This window comes from Erithacus rubecula (assembly GCF_903797595.1).
Source record: "Erithacus rubecula genome assembly, chromosome: 12".
NCBI lineage: Eukaryota > Metazoa > Chordata > Aves > Passeriformes > Muscicapidae > Erithacus > Erithacus rubecula.
The window spans coordinates 1,486,020-1,502,579 of record NC_136664.1 but is presented as its reverse complement, the minus strand read 5'-3'; the positions used below and the strand labels follow the sequence as shown (position 1 = coordinate 1,502,579).

At 53.4% G+C, this 16,560-nt stretch overlaps 3 protein-coding genes across 3 annotated transcripts; 1 reads left to right on the top strand and 2 right to left on the bottom strand.

Moving 5' to 3' along the window:
* Window positions 1-2,313: 2,313 nt before the first annotated feature.
* On the top strand, window positions 2,314-7,875 carry IL17C (interleukin 17C). Its single transcript, XM_079316047.1, has 3 exons — window positions 2,314-2,354; window positions 6,920-7,236; window positions 7,322-7,875. The coding sequence occupies exons 1-3, from the start codon at window positions 2,352-2,354 to the stop codon at window positions 7,569-7,571; spliced, it is 570 nt and encodes a 189-aa protein (XP_079172173.1). The 5' UTR covers window positions 2,314-2,351; the 3' UTR covers window positions 7,572-7,875.
* Window positions 7,876-8,738: 863 nt separating this feature from the next.
* CYBA (cytochrome b-245 alpha chain) lies at window positions 8,739-12,262 on the bottom strand. Its single transcript, XM_079316049.1, has 6 exons — window positions 11,940-12,262; window positions 10,812-10,881; window positions 10,568-10,642; window positions 9,913-9,996; window positions 9,757-9,838; window positions 8,739-9,527 (listed from the first exon to the last, which is right to left on the bottom strand). The coding sequence occupies exons 1-6, from the start codon at window positions 11,995-11,997 to the stop codon at window positions 9,348-9,350; spliced, it is 549 nt and encodes a 182-aa protein (XP_079172175.1). The 5' UTR covers window positions 11,998-12,262; the 3' UTR covers window positions 8,739-9,347.
* Window positions 12,263-12,754: 492 nt separating this feature from the next.
* Window positions 12,755-16,478, bottom strand: MVD (mevalonate diphosphate decarboxylase). Its single transcript, XM_079316035.1, has 10 exons — window positions 16,345-16,478; window positions 15,867-15,937; window positions 15,417-15,531; window positions 15,205-15,348; window positions 14,463-14,662; window positions 14,303-14,377; window positions 13,755-13,973; window positions 13,558-13,673; window positions 13,370-13,478; window positions 12,755-13,016 (listed from the first exon to the last, which is right to left on the bottom strand). Exons 1-10 carry the CDS (start codon window positions 16,412-16,414, stop codon window positions 12,936-12,938), a joined length of 1,200 nt encoding a protein of 399 aa, XP_079172161.1. The 5' UTR covers window positions 16,415-16,478; the 3' UTR covers window positions 12,755-12,935.
* Window positions 16,479-16,560: the final 82 nt, after the last annotated feature.

The following is a 16,560-nucleotide window of genomic DNA, read 5'->3' as shown; positions in this document are numbered from 1 at the left end:
TGCTGTGTGGTGAGTGTCTTCAGCAATGCAGTTCTAGTCCCGTGTGCAGAGAGAGCCAAAAACTGCTGTGAACTGCTGGCAGCACCCCTCCTCCTCCTCCTCCAGGAAAAACACAAATTATATATATATATATATATATTCCTGCCTCAGTCCCCCCCTCTCAGGAATGACCTGTCGTTTCTTTGGAGCAGGGGATTGGTACAGTTGATTTTCCCAGGAGCCCTGCAGGTGTTGTGGGCATGTCTGTCTGCCAGGAGGGTCCTTCTTCCTTTGATTTTTTCCTTTTCTGTTTTATTTTGTTTTGTTTCTTTTTTTTGTTTCTTTTTTTTTTTTTTGTTTTTTTGGAGGGATCTCCCTGAAATAAAATATTTTGATAACCAATTTTACCTTTTCCTGCTGTTCTCTGCATCTCCCTTGCCTTGGGGGAGGGGGGGAGTCTGTACCCCTCACTTTGGGGGTTTTTGGGGCTCTGTTTGCTGGGGGAGCACCCAGTGTGAAACCAGTATCCCACTGGTGTGTGACTGGGGGGGCTCTGCCCTGCCTGGCATCATCAGGGGTCCCTCTGATAAATCCCCCCAGTTTAGGGAACAATGTTTGGGGGTCCCAATGGATTTCTCAAGCTCTAGTAACCAGTATCCTACTGGTGTGAAGGGTTACTGGGGATCATTTGGGGTTACTCTGCTGACCCCTCCCATTCAGAGAACAATTTTTGGGGTCCCATCCCCTGGAATTCTCCATTTTCCTGCCTTGCTCCTTATTCCCAGTATGTAACCAATATCCTACTGGTGTGAAATGCTACTGGGGGATGATTTGGGTACCCTCCTATTTAGAGAACAATTTTTGGGGTCTCGAGATTTCCTATTCCCTGGGATTCCCCATCCTCCAGCCCTGCTCTTTATTCCCAGTATGGAACCAGTGTCCTACTGGTGTGAAGTGTTACTGGGGGATAATTTGGGGTTACTCTGCTGACCCCTCCCATTCAGAGAACAACTTTTGGGGTCCCATCCCCTGGAATTCTCCATCTTCCAACCCTGCTCTTTGTTCCCAGTATGAAACCAATATCCTACTGGTGTGAAGGTTACTGGGGAATGATTTGGCTGCCCTTCTATTCAGAGAACAATTTTTGGGGTCCCATCCCCTGGAATTCTCCATCTTCCAACCCTGCTCTTTGTTCCCAGTATGAAACCAATATCCTACTGGTGTGAAGGTTACTGGGGAATGATTTGGCTGCCCTTCTATTCAGAGAACAATTTTTGGGGTCCCATCCCCTGGGATTCTCCATCTCCAGCCCTTCTCCTTATTCCCAGTATGGAACCAGTATCCTACTGGTGTGAAGGGTTACTGGGGATGATTTGAGTACCCTCCCATTCAGAGAACAACTTTTGGGGTCCCATCCCCTGGGATTCCCCATCTCCAGCCCTTCTCCTTATTCCCAGTATGGAACCAGTGTCCTACTGGTGTGAAGGGTTACTGGGGATGATTTGAGTACCCTCCCATTCAGAGAACAACTTTTGGGGTCCCATCCCCTGGAATTCTCCATCTTCCAGCCCTGCTCCTTATTCCCAGTATGGAACCAGTATCCTACTGGTGTGAAGGGTTACTGGGGATGATTTGAGTACCCTCCCATTCAGAGAACAACTTTTGGGGTCCCATCCCCTGGGATTCCCCATCTCCAGCCCTTCTCCTTATTCCCAGTATGGAACCAGTGTCCTACTGGTGTGAAGGGTTACTGGGGAATGATTTGGCTGCCCTTCTATTCAGAGAACAACTTTTCTCCAGCCCTTCTCCTTGTTCCCAGTACGAAACCAGCATCCCAGCGCTGCTGCCCGAGTTCACTGGGCCATGCTGGGGGGATGGTGGCAGCCCTCGAGCCCTTCCCAGCCTTGCCCAATTCGGGATTTCTGCCCGGGAATGCGATGCTGATCTCAGGGCGCCGGTGACGCAACGGGGCACGGCCTGGGGGATGCCCAGGTGTCACCAGGACACCCGGACACCCCTGGGCTGCTGCTGCCGCAATCCTGGCGCTGTGAGGTTCGCAATTCCCGGCTGGCACACGTGCGGGGAGGGAGAAGGAAGTGCCGGCCCGCGGGGAGGAGGAAGGAACCTGGAGCTGGAGTTTCCAGGTGTGTGCACATCACCTGCCCGGCCCTATAAAAAGGCGGCGGCGGCTGCGGAGCTGCCACTCACTCGGCCGCTTCATCCCTGCGGCTGCACTTCCCAAAAGAGCCCCCTCAAAACAAAAAAAACCAAAAAAAACCCCAAAATTTGAACGTGTTCCCTTCCCCAAATTTGGGCGTGTTTCCTGCCCCCACCCCCCCAAATTTTGGCGCGGTGCCTTCGACACTTGGCTGATGGTAACGTGGGGTTTGGGGGGGCTGCGGGGTTTGGGGTGAGGGGGGAAAGTTTGGGGTCGGGAGGGTGTGGGGGGGGTTGTGTTTTATATGTCATGTGTAAGAATTTGTGAGTTATTTATGTGTGAGTTACCTGTCATGTGTAAGGCTCCCTGAGTTATGTGTGTTTTATATGTCATGTGTAAGAATTTCTGAGTTATTTATGTGTGTGTTACATGTCATGTGTAAGGATTTCTGAGTTATTTATGTATGTTTTATGTGCACAGCTCTGTGTGTGTGTTACATGTCATGTGTAGGGTTCCCTGAGCAGTTTATGTGTGAGTTACCTGTCATGTGTAAGGATTTCTGAGTTATTTATGTGTGTTTTATGTGCACAGCTCTGTGTGTGTTATATGTCATGTGTAGGGTTCCCTGAGCAGTTTATGTGTGAGTTACCTGTCATGTGCAAGGATTTGTGAGTTATTTATGTGTGTTTTATGTGCACAGCTCTGCGTGCGTGTTACATGTCATGTGTAGAGTTCTGTGTGCATGTTTAATGTGTGTTACCTGCCATGTGTAAGAATTTCTGAGTAATTTCTGTGTGTCACATGTGCACAGCTCTGTGTGTTCTATGTGTGTTATATGTCACATGTAGGGCTCTCTGAGTGATTTGTGTGACACGTGCACAGTTCTGTGTGTTTTATGTGTGTTATATGTCACATGCAGGGTTCTCTCAGTGATTTGTGAGTTACATGTGCACAGCTCTGTGTGTTCTATGTGTGTTATATGTCACATGTAGGGCTCTCTCAGTGATTTGTGAGTTACATGTGCACAGCTCTGTGTGTTTTATGTGTGTTATATGTCACATGTAGGGCTCTCAGTGATTTGTGAGTTACATGTGCACAGCTCTGTGTGTTTCATGTGTGTTATATGTCACATGTAGGGCTCTCTGAGTGATTTGTGAGTTACATGTGCACAGCTCTGTGTGTTTTATGTGTGTTACATGTCTGTGTGCATGTTTCATGTGTCACACACCATGTGCACAGCTCTGGGTGTGTGTTCTATGTCGTGTAGGGCTCTGTGTGCATGTTTAATCTGTGTTACATGTGTGAAATTTTCTGAGTGATTTCTGTGTGTCACGTGCACAGCTCTGTGTGTTTGTGTGTTACATGTCTGTGTGCATGTTCTGTGTGTGTTACATGTCATGTGTAAAATTTTCGGAGTTATATATGTGTGTGTTACACACCACATGCACAGCTCTGTGTTATTTTGTGTGTTTATTTTATGTGTTACACACCACGTGCACAGCTCTGATTTTGTGTTTTTATTTTATGTGTTACACACCACATGCACAGCTCTGTGTGTTATTTTGTGTGTTTATTTTATGTCACACCCCACATGCACAGCTCTGTGTGTTTTTATTTTGTGACTTTATTTTATATTACACACCACGTGTGGGGCTCTATGTGTGTGTATTTTATATGTGAGTTACACACCATGTACAGGGCTCTGTGTGTTTTTATTTTGTGTTTATTTTATGTGTCACACACCATGTGCAGAACTCCTTGGTTTTTTATTTTGTGTATTTTTGTTTGCACACCTTGTGCAGAGCTCTGTGTGTTTTTATTTTGTGTTTATTTTATGTTACACACCACGTGCAGAGCTCTGTGATTTTATTCTGTGTATTTTTATTATCTGTATATTTTATGTTACACAGCACATGCAGAGCTCTGTGATTTTATTCTGTGTATTTTTATTTTCTCTTTATATCCATGTCAGTGCTGTGTGTGTGCACTGCTTCTCTGTGTTTATCTGCATTAATCTGCATTAATTTACATTTATCTCTATTTATATGTGTCTGTATGTGTTTCTATGTATTTCTGTGTTTATATTTATTTCTCTCCATGGCTAGGATGTGTGGGAGCACAGCCCCTATCCTGTGCTGCTCTGCACACACAGATTTTTATTTAGTACTGCAGGGACATTATTTTATATTTATATTTATATTTATATTTATATTTATATTTATATTTATATTTATATAAATATAAATATAAATATAAATATAAATATAAATATAAATATAAATATAAATATAATTTATATTTATTTAGATTCAATTTTATTGTATTTTTGCTATTATTTTCCATTTTATTTTCATTTTCGATGTATATTTATACTCCCTATTTTTTGCTTTATCCTTTCCATTCCATTATCTATTCCTTTATGTATTTATTTTGTTATATGATTTAAAGTTATGCTTATTTTATATACTTCAACTTTTAAAATATTTAAGTCTATAAATTTATATATTTTATATATATTTGCATTGATATTTATATATTCGTACTTTACTATATTTAACTTTATTTACCATTTATTTATATAATACTATTAGGCTATTATATCCATTTATATTTCCTTGATTTGCATTATTTCCTTCTCTCCTTTCTTTCCATGATTAGTTTGAATTCAGGGGGTTGTTTATCCTTTATTTATTATTTCATTCACACACAGAGGTGTTTTCTGTGTGGGTGTGAATCCCCAGGATTAGCTGCAGCTCTGTGTGCACAGACATTTCCTGCTCCTGCAGGGGTAGGGACTGCACACCCTGCTCTATATGTGAATAGAAATAAATGCATTTCTATAGGAATGCAAAAAAGAGAGAAATAAATATTCAAATAGAATTTTTAATTTTTATATGTAGACTGTACAATATATTAAAATATATATATATATTAAAGACATGTAAATAAATATACATGCACATAATATGTATATGTACATCATGCTTTATAGTAATATATATATAAAATATAAAATACAAAATAAAAAATAAAAATATAAATATAAAATAATATAAAACAATAGATAGCATATAGTATATAATACATAATATATAATGTATAATATATAATATATAATGTATAATATATAATATATAATATAGTCTAGCATACGGATGTATCCCTATATAAAAATACTTCATATATTTTATATTATATATTATGCATTATATACTATATAATCACATACATTAAATTATATATATTATATTGTGCATGCTATATATAATATATATTACATGTATGTATATATATGTTATATATATTATGTATATACTATGTAGATTTTAAGATATATATGTTGTGTGTATTATATATAATATATAATTACATTATACAAAATATATACAGTATACACTATACATTATATATTAATATATTATATATTTGAAATATACTCTTTAATATATATTTATTATATATATTTAATCAATATAATATTTATATATGATACATTATATAGTGTATACACTAGGGTGGGAGTCTATAGGTGTGTGCTGGCCTGCAAATACCTACCAAAGTATAAATATATAAATGTATATTCTGTATTCTGTGTACAGACAGTCCCTGGGGACATGCAGCTTTCTGTATATGATATTTTTCCTCTGTTTGTATATCTATATCTATATATATAAATAATTGATACCTATATCTGTATAGATATCTATATATCTATAAAGATCTGTATAGATAGATACAGAAAATCTATCTATATATATATATATATATATATATATATATATATATATATTCTATGTGTATACTGTTCGTGTGTGTGGGCAGTCCCTATGTACACTTCTCTGAATATACTTTTTTTTTCTGTGTTTGAATTTATATCTATCTTTATCTATAGATATGCAGTCACCTATATCTATCTACAGCTGTCTATTTATCTGTATCCATATCCTGTGTGTACAGCTGTGTGTGAACAGGCAGTCCCTGTGCATATACATCTCTCTGTGCCTATATACTTTTTTCTGTGTGTATATATATATATATATATGTATATATTTATATATATATATATGTATGTATGTATTGTATCTATTCTGTGTATATATATACAGGTGTATATATATGTATATATTTATTTATTTATATATATATATATATATGTATGTATGTATTGTATCTATTCTGTGTATATATATACAGGTGTATATTTGTGTGTGTGTCACACAGTGTGTGTAACTCTGACACTTTTTTGGGGAGGAGGGTGTGATGTCCCTGTGTGTCCCTGTCCCCTTTAGTGTCATTGGCTGTGTGTCCCTGTCCATTTTGGTGTCCCTGATGCTCTGCGCTGTGTCCTTGTCCCTTTTGGTGTCACCGATTGTGTGTCTTCTTTCCATTTGGTGTCATTGATGCTCTGTGCTGTGTGTCCTTGTCCCTTTGCTGTCCCTGACTGTCCGTGTGTCCTGCAGGGCTGGCTGTGTGTCCCTGTCTCTGTCCGTGTGTCCCTGTCTCTGTCTGTGTGTCCCTGTCTCTGTCCTCGTGTCCCTATCCCTGACTGTCCGTGTGTCCCTGTCCCTGACTGTCCGTGTGTCCCTATCTCCGGCTGTGTGTCCCTGTCTCTGTCCGTGTGTCCCTGTCCCTGACTGTCCGTGTGTCCCGCAGGGCTGGCTGTGTGTCCCTGTCCCTGACTGTCCGTGTGTCCCTGTCTCTGTCCGCGTGTCCCTGTCTCTGTCCGTGTGTCCCTGTCTCTGTCCGCGTGTCCCTGTCCCTGACTGTCCGTGTGTCCCGCAGGGCTGGCTGTGTGTCCTGGCGCTGCTGGCGGTTTTGGGGCGCTGCCGGGGGCTGCGGCACCCCGGGGGTGTCTCCGCGTCGTGCCCCGGGCGCTGCTGCAGCGCAGCCGAGCTGGGGGCCGAGGCTCCCCCGGTGGATCTGCTGGGGCGGCGGCTGCGCTGGGACCGCTACCTGCCGGTGCAGCTGGTGCCGCAGCTGGAACAGCTGGAAGCGCCGGGGGCCCGGCGGCACCGCCCGCGCTCCTGCCCCGCTCTGTCGCTGCGCTCGGGGCTCCACAGCCAAATCCACGAGCGCTCCCTGTCCCCGTGGCGCTACCGGTGAGTGTGCGCGCCCTCCCCGCGCTCCCCGCCGCGCCCATCCCGGCTGCTGCCACAAGCCAAAAGTGTCGCCGTGTCCCCGCAGCATCGACGTGGACGAGAACCGCTACCCGCGCAAGCTGGCGTTCGCCGAGTGCCTGTGCGGCGGCTGCGTGGATGTGAAGACCGGCCGGGAGACCACGTCGCTCAACTCGGTGCCGATCCACCAGACGATGCTGGTGCTGCGGCGCAAGCCGTGCCCGCTGCCCGGGCTGCCGGGGCACTTCGCGCTGGAGGCCGCGCACATCCAGGTGCCCGTGGGTTGTACCTGCGTCCTGCCCCGCACCGTGCGCTGAGCCCCCCGCGCCCGCGCCGCCCCCACGCGTGACCGTGTCACCGCCCGGCCCCCGCCCGTGCTTGTTTTAGAGCACCCGAGCCCGGCCAGGGTGTTCCCTCCCCTGGGTATTTATGAGTTATTTATCAGCCTTGCTGCCGGGGGAGGTTTTGTACCCCCTATTTATTGCTGACACCACCCCCAGCCACGGCTGTGACTCCAGGGCCGGCACTGCCCCACGGCCAGACCCTGTGGGTGCTGCCTGGGCACTCACTGGTTATTTATTCCTCCAAGAAAAGCTATTTATTGTCATCTCCCTGATGCTATTTAATGCTGCAAATAAAAGCCAACCACTCCTGGCACGGTCCTTGTTCTGTTTCCAAGGCATTGGGATGTTGGGAATTGGGCAGAGCACCAGTGCACCCAGTGCAGCAGGGAGGGATGAACTGGGAGGTGATGGGGAGGGCAGCAGGGCAGGGGTGCCCCACACCCCCACCCGGGGGGGGGACCCAGCCCTGGCACCCCGACACCCACACCTTTCCCATGGCTCTGCCCCTGGGCACCACATCCCACGGAGCTGCTGCCACCTGCCAGGGCCACTGCACCTGTGCTGGCAGCACCTGGGGGGCCCTGGGCCACCTGCAGCCCCTGGGGGGGCAGGGGCTGTGTGGGGAGGGGGCAGAGGGGGGTCTGGAGCAGCTGCTGATCCCAGTGGGATCAAGGATTTGGCACCCACAGAGGGGAATGGGAAGGGAAATGCTCCCCACATTCCCTGCTGGGGGTTATCCCAGGTTTTGGGGATTCCTTTGGGATTCACTGTGCAGCTCCAGTGCTGGGCTCTCCCAGTTCCACCCCACTGTTGGATCCATAAGGATTTTGGGAAGGGACCCTGCCATGGCCATACTCTGCACATCCACATCCTGGATTTGCCCAAAATCACACTGTTTGTCCTCAAAACACCTCCCCAGTCCTGTCCCAGCTGCCCCAGAGCAGGGCAGGAATGGGAGGATTCCCCCTGGAGCAGGAGGCAGGGGCAGCCAGTGCCTTTCCCACTTTTTATTGCAACAGCAGCTGCAGAAATGACAAAAAAAACAGGGAGAGCCAGAGCAGAGCTGCCTGATCCCCCCCCAGGCACTGAGAATTCTCTGAGAGCTGGAGTTCCACAGGGATTTGGGGAGTGCTTGGAGAGTTGAGACCCTCAGGGATTTGGGGGTTCCCAGGAGCTGAGGAGCCCCTGGAAACAGGAGATGCAGGGAGCTGAGAATTCCCAAGGATTTGGAGGATCCTTAGGAGCTGGTGAGCCCCTGGGGGCTGCAGACCTCACAGGAAGCTGCACATCCCTGGGGATTTGGAGAGGTCCAGGAGCTGGAGACCCCACAAGGAGTTGAGCAGCCCCAGGAATTTGGGAATCTCCAGAAGCTGGGAAGCCCCTGGGGACTGGAAACCCCACAGGGAACATCACATTGCTGGGAATTTGGGAACTGAGCATCTTAGGGAATTTGAGGATCCCTAGAAGACAGAGATCATAGAGGGAGATGGAGATCCTACAAGGAGCTGAGCATTGCTGGGGATTTGGAGATGGCCACAGCATCACTGGAGATTTGGGGATCCTCAGGAGAGCAGAGGGAAATGATGACTCCAGGGATCTGAGCATCACCAGGAGCCAGGAACCCACAGCAAGGAGCTCAGCACCCCCTGGTGCTGAGTTCTGGGGATCCCCCAGGTTTTGGGGATCCCTGCAGTGGATCCAGGAGCAGCTGGAAGCAGCAGCAGGGCAGCAGGGCAGGAGGATCCCCCATTATTCCACCTCCACAGGGATGGGGTTCACCTGCCCCCCCACCTCCGGCTGCTTCTTGCGGGCGTCGGGGGGGGGCCGGGGTGGGGGGTTGCTGGGGGGCTGCTTGATGGTGCCCCCCACTTGTGGCCTCTCCCGGGGCTTCTGCTCGATGGGTCTCCACTCCTCCCCTCGAACTGCAGCCTGTGGGATTGGGAAAAGTGCCAAGGAACAGCCCCCACCCCAAAAAGGGGCTGTTTGGGGCAGCTGGGAGCAGAGTGGGGGATGAGGATGTGACCCTGCCCTGTCCCCCCAGATTGGGACAGGGTTTTGCTGCAGCCCAGTTTGGGAATGCTCTTGGAGTTCACATGGGTTTAGGGGTGCACACCTCCTCCCAGCCCCCCAAAAACCCCCAAAACCCCTCTGCACTCACCAGCAGGTAAATGCCACTGGCAATGCCCAGGCAGACGGTGCCCAGGATGGTGGAGAGGAGAAAACCAGCAGGGACAGCCAGGCTGTGACAGAGATTTGGGGTTCAGAGGGAGCTGGGGGGGCCCAGCCCCCAGCCCCCAGCCTGCACCCCACTCACGCAGCGTGGAGAATGGCTCGGATGTAATAATTCCTGGTGAGGGGCCCAAACAGCTTCACCACGGCTGTCAGGTACTTCTGGCCACTGCAGGGTGACAGCAGGGGGTCACAGGGGGGACACCCAGGCTCCAGGGACCCCCATCTCCACAAGGATCACCCTGGGGACCCACCCAGATCTGCTCCCATATTCCTGTGTTTGGGGGGGTACCAGGATACAGGTTCAACAGATTCATTATATATCATTATATATAGTTATATATATTATAGTTAAATATATTATAGGTCATTATTAAGCATTATTAAGCCTAAGGTTCATTATTAAGCTTACATATTTCTACTGTTTTGCTTCACATATTTTCCTAAGGTCCATCTCTACACAGCCTTACTGTTTCTTGTCCTTGCACCTTCAGCATTCTTGCATTTCTCCATCCTGAGATTCACTTTCACACAGTTTTCTGAGTTTTATACCTTTTCTATTTCCTACACTTCTCTCTGGTGAAGGCAATATTAGGGTTTTCACTGGTGTTTTCCTACCTTCTTTTTCAGTCCAAGTGCATTACTGGCAAACACCAGTTAGGTGAGAGGTACTGGAATTTTTACAGGCTGTATTCCACTTGGGAATACTGCACATGGAGAAGCGGGGACACAGCACTCACCACCTCTCCATGGTGGAGCCCTTCTGCCGCTTGCTCCGGGGATACTCGAGCAGGCAGACCAGCACACCTGCGGCACTGCGGGGCGTCAAGGAAGGGACGGGACCGGGAACAGCCCAAGGAACACCCCAAAAAGGGACCAGGGTGGGGAGAGAAGGATGGGACCCACCCCTGTTGGTGGCGCCCACCCCGATGGCCGCAGGGATTTCCCGCAGCCCAGCCCCGGGAATGCTGTCGGGAAGGATACATGGAATACGCCGCGAAGTACCAGCCCTTGAACTGCCCCGCCACCGCCACGATGCCGCCCGTCAGCAGGACTGCGGGACACCGGGAGGGGGGTCACACCGGGACACGGCCCCAAAACCGGGACACGGCCCCAAAACCGGGACACGGCCCCCCAAAGAGGATACAACCCCCCAAAGAGGATACAACCCCCCAAAGAGGATACAACCACCCAAAGCAGGATACAACCCCCCAAAGCAGGACACAACCCCCCCAAACAAGGACACAACACCCCAAACCAGGATACAACCACCTAAAGCAGGACACAAACCCCCAAATCACGAAACAACCCCCCAAACAAGGATACAATCCCCCAAACCAAGATGCAAGCCCTCAACCTGGGATACACAGCTCCCAAATTCCCGGATACAACCCCGAAGTCAGGACATGTCACCCCCAAACTCGGGACACAACCCCCCACAAACCCCCAAGCGGGGATTATGGCTCCGGGGACCCGACACGCGGGGTTCAGGGAAGGGAAATGGGGACCCCGGGGACCCCGACACGCGGGGTTCAGGGAAGGGAAATGGGGGTTCCTTGACCCCAAAGACTCCGACACGCGGGGTGCAGGGAAGGGAAATGGGGGTTCCTTGACCCCAGGGACCCCGACACGCGGGGTTCAGGGAAGGGAAATGGGGTTCTTGACCCCAAAGACTCCGACACGCGGGGTTCAGGGAAGGGAAATGGGGACCCCAGGGACCCCGACACGCGGGGTTCAGAGAAGGGAAATGGGGATTTTGACCCCAGGGATTCCGACACGCGGGATGCTGGGGAGATGCTGCGTGCGGGACCCCGTGGATCCAGCGAGCTGCAGCGCCTTGCGGGGAAGTTTTTGGAAGAGGAAGGAAGAGGAGAGGAGAGTGGAGGAGGAGAGGACGGAACCGAGGAAGAGAGGGCAGAGGAGGAAGAGAAAAGGAGGAAGCGAAGGCTCCAGCCCCGCCGGGCCGGGACTTCCCGGGCGCTTCCCCCGCATCCCCCAGCCCGGTGGGACCGGGACCCCCTCCCCAAATCCTCCTCACCCTCCGAAGTGCCCGAGGCCCCTCCGCTCGCCCAGCCCCGAGCCCCCCGAGCCCCCCGAGCCCCCCGCACTCACTGAGCCCGGCGGCGAGCGCCTGCTCGTTGGCCCACATGGCCCACTCGATCTGCCCCATGGCGGCACCGGCCGAACCGAGCGCCTTCGGCTACTCCCGCCTCCGCTCGGCTCGGCCCGAGCGGGTTCGGCTGCTCTCGGTTCGGCTCGGCCCGGAGGGTTCGGTTCGGTTCGGCTCGGCTCAGCCCGAGCGGGTCCCGCTCGTCCCGATGGGGTTCGCGCTGCTCTGCCCGGTGCGCTCGGCTGGGCCCGGCCCGTCCCGGTTCGGCTCCGCTCGGCCGGTCCCGACCCGGAAGGCAGCAGGCCACGCCTCCTTTTTGATAACCACGCCCCCTCCACAGACCACGCCCCCGCGGGGGACACACCGGGAACACGGGGGTGACAGGGACGGCACCGAGGGACAGGGTCAGCCCGAACCGGGGCGACGGGATTAGCCCCGGGGACGCGGGGACAACACGGGCCATGCAGGGGGACAGGCGACAAGATCCGTCCCAGCAACGGACAGGGACAGGGAGGGGACAGGGGCCATGCGGGGGGACAGGATCTGTCCCAGCAGCTGGGACATCTGAGGGATGGGGACAGGATCAGTCCTGCAAGGGACAGGGACACGGATGTGGGATGTGCAAGGCACAGGGGCCAAGTGGAAGGACAGGACAAATGACAACTTGGGGGCATATGGGACAGGAGATGCCCCACAAGGGACACAGGGGTGATGTGGGGTGACAGGGCTGTGCAGAGGAACAGGATTAACCCCAGGGACTGTCCCCATCTCCTGTTCCCCCCCCAGCACCACACACAGAAGTCAACACCCCAAAACAGCACTGGAAACAGGAATCCTCTATTTCCTTACAAAAGATTAAAAAAACAGCCCCGGGGTCACATCCTGCCCCAGGGCTGGGGACAGCTTTGCAGCAGGCCTGGCTCAGGGTCCTGAGGCCCACTGGTGGCACCAGCAGAGTCCTTTCAGTGTGTCCAGGCTGTCCCAGAGTGTCACCAGGGTCAGGCACGGCTCCGGGGCAGCCCATCTGCTCCCAGCAGGTGCTGGCTGGGATCATCCACGAGCTGGGGACCAGGGCCAGGCTGTGGGGCAGGACACGGGTCAGGGACACTGGGGAACCCCACTGCCTGCAGGGCTCTCCCTGCTCTGGGCCCCAAAAGGTCACCCCACGGGTGGTGGCAGTAGGAATATGGCCAGAAATGGGGTCCTGCACACCCCCCTGGGGATGGGGACAGGGATGGGGTCCCACACAGAGCCCTGGGGATATGGACAGGGTGCTACACACTCCCCTAGGAATCGGACAGGAATGGAGTCCTGGACACCCCTGGTGACAGCAGTAGGGTCCCACCATCCCCTTGGGGACAGGGATGGGGTCAAACCCCCCCAGAGAGGCCGTGTGCCCCCAGTCCCACTCCCCCAGCCCCCAGCCCCTCACCTTGGTGTGCAGGATGTACTGGACAGCCCCTGGCACAGGCTCGCTGACCACGGCGGCCACCAGCTCCTGTGACAGCGTGGCTGAGCCCACGGGCAGCCCCCGCACGAACCTGTGGCACAGCAAACGTGTCACTCCCCGTGTCCCCAGCATCCCCCCAGCCCCCCCAGTAAGAAGTGAGTGTCCCTTACTGGTCCCCGTTGGTGGCAGGGGGGAAGCTCTGCCTCACCACCTGTACAAACTCGGCCACGGTGTCGGCCAGCGCGAAGATGACGGCGTTGGGGCCGGCGTCGAAGGTGTAGGCGACCTGTGGTGGCATTGTGGGCACGTGGGGACCTGGGGAAGGGCCAGCAGGGTGCTGTGACCCCCCCCAGGACCCCGCTGGTACCTTGGTGTGGCCGTGGTGGGCGTTGTAGCGATGCGCCAGCGCGATGATTTGGCGCGACAGGTCGGTGAGGTAGAAGATGGGCGGGAAGGTGTCGAGGCAGGTGGCGTGGAACTGGTTGCTGTCCCTCATGGCCAGCTGGCCAAAGCCCTCAAAGTCCCTCTCCTGGATGTGCCTCATCATCTGGGCCAGGCGTTCAGGGACCACCGACTCTGCCCGGTGCTGTCACAGCAGGGGGGTCACATCAGCTCAGTGACACCCACAGCAGGTGGGTGCTGGTCACTCCAAACCAGTGACACCCACAGCAGGTGGGTGCTGGTCACTCCAAACCAGTGACACCCACAGCAGGTGGGTGCTGGTCACTCCAAACCAGTGACACCCACAGCAGGTGGGTTGTGGTCACCCTGCATGTGGTAATACCCTCAGCAGGAAGGCCACTGTACCCCCAGTTTGGTGACACCCACAGCACCATGATCCTTTGGGTGTCACTGCACACCCTCCAGCCCCATTCCAAGGGGAAGGGGACCCTGTCCCTGCCCGTGTCCCCTTACCTTCAGCAGGGGACTGGTCTCCACACTGGTCTGCATCCCCACTGTGCTGCCCACCGGCTTCTTCTCCCCACTGACCTGGGACACACACACAGTGGGACGCGGCTCCTCCTGACCCCCCCCGAGTCCCAAATCCCATCCAAATCCCCTGCCAGCCCCTCACCACCAGGACGAGGACACGGAGCTCCGGCCAGTGCGTCTCGGGGGCCACCTGGAGGGCGAGGCTGTCGGTGCCATCGGGGCGTTCCCCGCGCTGCCACTGCACAAAGCCACCGAACATGCTGCGACAGGCGCTGCCCGAGCCCCGCCTGGCCACCTCGGAGAGCTCCTCCTCCAGCCCATAGAGCCGGGCCAGCGCCGACACTGCGGGGACAGGCAGAGGGGACACCGCTGTCACTCCTCCCAGTGCCACCACGGAGCTGACACTATGGGGACAGGCAGAGGGGACACCGCTGTCACTCCTCCCAGTGCCACCACAGAGCTGACACTATGGGGACAGGCAGAGGGGACACCCCTGTCACCCTCCCAGTGCCACCACGGAGCTGGGACAGGCAGAGGGGACACCGCTGTCACTCCTCCCAGTGCCACCACGGAGCTGACACTATGGGGACAGGCAGAGGGGACACCCCTGTCACCCTCCCAGTGCCACCACGGAGCTGACACTACGGAGACAGGCAGAGGGGACACCCCTGTCACCCTCCCAGTGCCACCACGGAGCTGACACTATGGGGACAGGCAGAGGGGACACCCCTGTCACCCTCCCAGTGCCACCACGGAGCTGGGACAGGCAGAGGGGACATCCCCTGGCACCCCTCCCAGTGCCACCACAGAGCTGACACTATGGGGACAGGCAGAGGGGACCCCCCGGTGTCACCCCGCCCCGTGGGCGGCCCCACAGCACGCACCCAGGCAGGCGTAGCCGGCGGCAGACGAGGCGAGCCCGGCGGCCGTGGGGAAGTTGTTCTCGGAGGCGATGTGGATTTTGTAGGAAAGGCTGAGAGCAGCTGTGTCCTCTCCACCCCCGCGGCGCTTGCGGGCCAGGCGCCGCACTGGGGGGCACAGCAGGGTCAGGGGACACTGGGGACAGCGGGGACACCCGCGGGAGGGGGACGCTCACCCTCGCGCAGACACGCCTGCACCCGCGGGTGCCCCACGTCCGCCTCCTTCCCGTTCAGCCACAGCCGGTCCTCGGTGAAATCCCGGCTGGCGGCCGCTGTCGTGGTGGTCTTGAGCTGTGGGGACAAGGGAGGGGGCTCAGCACCCCCTGACCCTAAAGCTGATCCTGATCCTAAAGTTGATCCTGATCCTGATCCTAAAGGTGATCCTGACCCTAAAGCTGATCCTGGTCCTAAAGGTGATCCTGATCCTAAAGGTGATCCTGACACTAAAGCAGATCCTGATCCTAAAGGTGATCCTGATCCTAAAGCTGATCCTGATCCTAAAGGTGATCCTGATCCTAAAGCTGATGCTGACCCTAAAGCTGATCCTGATCCTAAAGGTGATCCTGATCCTAAAGCTGATCCTGATCCTAAAGGTGATCCTGGTCCTAAAGGTGATGCTGACCCACCTGGTCCTGGTGCAGAGTCACGCTCAGGGAGGAGTTGATGGGCAGGATGAGGTCGGTGTCACGTTTGCCCCCTGCAAGAGAGCACGGCATGGCACAGCCTGGAATGGCATGGCTAGAAATGGCATGGCACAGCCAGGAATGGCATGACACAGCCTGGAATGGCATGGCACTGCCTGGAATGGCACGGCACAGCCTGGAATGGCACGGCACTGCCAGGAATGGCACGGCACAGCCTGGAATGGCACGGCACAGCCAGGAATGGCACGGCACAGCCTGGAATGGCACGGCACAGCCTGGAATGGCACGGCACAGCCTGGAATGGCATGGCACAGCTTGGCACGACAATGGCAAAGCTTGGAATGGCATGGGACAGTTTGGAATGGCATGGCACGGCCGGACACGGCACAGCCGGCACTCCCGGGACCGCGCCCCCCGCGCAGGTGCCCAGCCGCCCCGGCCCGCGTTCCCCGGCACTCACAGTATTTGATGACGGCGATGTTGACGGGGGCCGTGCAGGTGGCCATGGCCGGGCCGCGCTCCGCCGCCATCGCTGCCGCCGCCACCTCCGGCCGCCCTCAGGACCCGCCCCACGCACGTGACCGTGGCGCGCGCCGGCTCCCGCCTCGCCATTGGTCGAGGGCGCAGCAGCCGGTTCCAAACAGCCAATGGCAGCGATCGCGCCACGGGCGGCCCC